This window comes from Neolamprologus brichardi, chromosome 11 (assembly GCF_056152115.1).
Source record: "Neolamprologus brichardi isolate AB-2024 chromosome 11, ASM5615211v1, whole genome shotgun sequence".
Taxonomy (NCBI): domain Eukaryota; kingdom Metazoa; phylum Chordata; class Actinopteri; order Cichliformes; family Cichlidae; genus Neolamprologus; species Neolamprologus brichardi.
The window spans coordinates 19,307,535-19,310,000 of NC_142114.1; the positions used below are offsets into that span (position 1 = coordinate 19,307,535).

The 2,466-nt window shown below is 37.0% G+C and overlaps 1 protein-coding gene across 1 annotated transcript in view; it reads left to right on the plus strand.

Annotated features, from left to right (window-relative positions):
- The first annotated feature begins 1,208 nt into the window (after positions 1-1,208).
- LOC148100536 (nectin-3-like protein) overlaps positions 1,209-2,466 on the plus strand; it is a 1,542-nt gene continuing 284 nt past the window's right edge. Inside the window, exons 1-3 of the mRNA XM_087847786.1 lie at positions 1,209-1,272; positions 1,423-1,764; positions 2,160-2,259. Coding sequence (XP_087703912.1) covers positions 1,209-1,272; positions 1,423-1,764; positions 2,160-2,259 — 506 coding nt within the window. The remainder of the gene's footprint in view (positions 1,273-1,422; positions 1,765-2,159; positions 2,260-2,466) is intronic.

Below are 2,466 nucleotides of genomic sequence, written 5' to 3' on the forward strand. Positions count from 1 at the left end.
GAGGCTGGTGTTAGTGCATCGAGAGTCACCACACACAGACATCTTCAGGAAAGTCATGTTAACCAGTAATGCTGAACAAGGGACAATGTGACAAGCCTCACCTGGGCTGAGGAGGAGAAGAACTGAACTGCTCCTCAGTGATCCAGTCTTCTTTTCAGATGAAAAGAAATTTTGCATTTAATTTGGAAATCACATTTTAGAGTCTGAATGAAGAGCAGAGAGTAACAGAATCCAAGTGTTTGAAGTCCAGTGTGAAGTTTCCACAGTCTGTGATGATTTTGGGTGCCATGTGATCTGCTGATGTGTCTAAAGTCAATACACAGTCAACACAGCCAACTACCAGGACACTTACTTCATGGCTTTACCTGCTTTATGAAGATGCTGATTTCCTTTCTCCAGCAGGACGTAGCAGCCAACATACATGAACTGAACCCCACAGAGAAGCTGCAACATATTATCAAGATGAAGATGAGAAACACCCGACTCCGAATTACAGATGAGCTGAAGGCCTCTATCAGAACACCCAGTGCCTCATGCTGATCACCTTCATGCTATGGCACACTGATGAAGTAGTGCTGAGCATATAAATAAATATACTTTTCATAAGTTGGACATTTCTGTATTGTAAACAAGTTTTAGTGGAACTTGTTCTAAAGATTTAGGACACAGTTTCCTGATTTTAACGAAGCCATAATCATCAAAAAGGGGTTTAATTATTCCACTTTGGATCTAATGCCTATAGAATATATGCATCTAAAGTTTTTAATTAAATTGTGGAAAAATTAAGTTTTATATATAAAACTTGATAATTACAAACAGAACTATTACACATCACAATCTGTTGAACACTTATTTTCTTATTTCCTTCCATCCCATCAAATAAAAAACACAAATAAAAAACAAAATCTCCAATTAAAGATTTATTTATTCTTTTACTTCTAAATTCTCTTTTGGTTGTGTTGTTTTAATTTTATTTTAATTTTGCTTTGTTCTTCTCTTTGGTTTGGACAAAGAGGAACTCTGTGTGCTTACTCACACTTTGTAATTGTGGTTCTCTTTGCAAACACTTTTTCTCGATGTTTGCCAAATGTTGTATCAATTTGAGTCTCCTGCTGCCAGACTTTGTGTTAACATCAAAGTGGACCAAATCAGGAACACTGTGTGACTCATAAGACGTCTTCTTTTTTGTCCGCTGCCTGTTGTGCACAATGAAAATTTGCAACAGAATATCCCGCCTGCTGTTCACGCTTATTTACATTTCATTTCACACAGGTAAGACTCTAATGTTTGTACTTCTTTTCTGCACAGTATATTCTAGAATAAACGTTATTAAAATTAACGTTATTACTAAAATAATAGTGGAAAAAAGCAGCTTTTTTAGCCTTAACTTTTTGTCACCATGTCACTATTTAATTTTGGCAGTTCTGGGTGCAAAACAACTCAAAGCCTCACCTGAAGTGTCTGCATTTATTGGAAATGATGTCACCATACCCTGCCAATTAATCCAGCAGCCAGAGAATACAAATATTACTCAGGTTCAGTGGACTCTCCTGCAACCAGAGCAAGAGGCAGTCCCCCTTATTGTTTATAACAGTCAGCTTGGGTTGAATATTCCCAATTCTCCACTGAGCCAGAGGGTGAAGTTGGCAGGACAATCGCTGATTATTAAGGCTGTGGAAATGGCAGACGCGGGGTTGTACACCTGCAGCATTTCCGCCTTTCCCAGTGGTAAATTTGAAAGAATCACCAAACTTGTTGTTGAAGGTAAGTAAAGTTATCTGATCTGTTTGTTTCGGAAACAATAAATTAATATTTTTAAAGAACCCTCAACATTTGCTAAAGTTATACTTTTGAATTTTGCCAATTCCCATAAGAAAATTACAATTAACAACGTGAGTCTGCTGTTTAAATGGAAAGGATGCATTTGACTATGGGATTGTAATCTTACTGTGAGGCGACTGTGCTTCGTCACATCCGTGCAAATACTTAGGAACAAAGGCTGCATGGAAATAGTTCAACAACATGATTTTGTTGAACTATTGAAAAATAGTTACTCTCATAGGTTTGAATTATTAAATAACAACATCAGAACTATTACTTTACATCATGTGTCTGAGGTTATAATCTTATTGTTGTGTTTCTCCCATAATGATACCAAGGTGAGATGGTGAGATTACCAAAACTGATCGCTTTTGGAGTATTCTTGCTGATAAATGGGGCCATGATAGGCACGACTTATTTCATAATTAGAAGAAGAAGGTTTGTACAAGTGTGTGTGTGTGTGTGTGTGTGTGTGTGTCTGTGTCTGTGAGCTGTTAGAAAGGATATTTCTTCCAGGACCAAGAATGTGTCATTATTAAATATTACTGCGCAACGTTAGTCAGCAAGTCAATATTTATAGGTGAGAAAATTCACCACTGAAATCAGGTATTTATACTGTAACCAATCACAAAACTTCAGGATGAG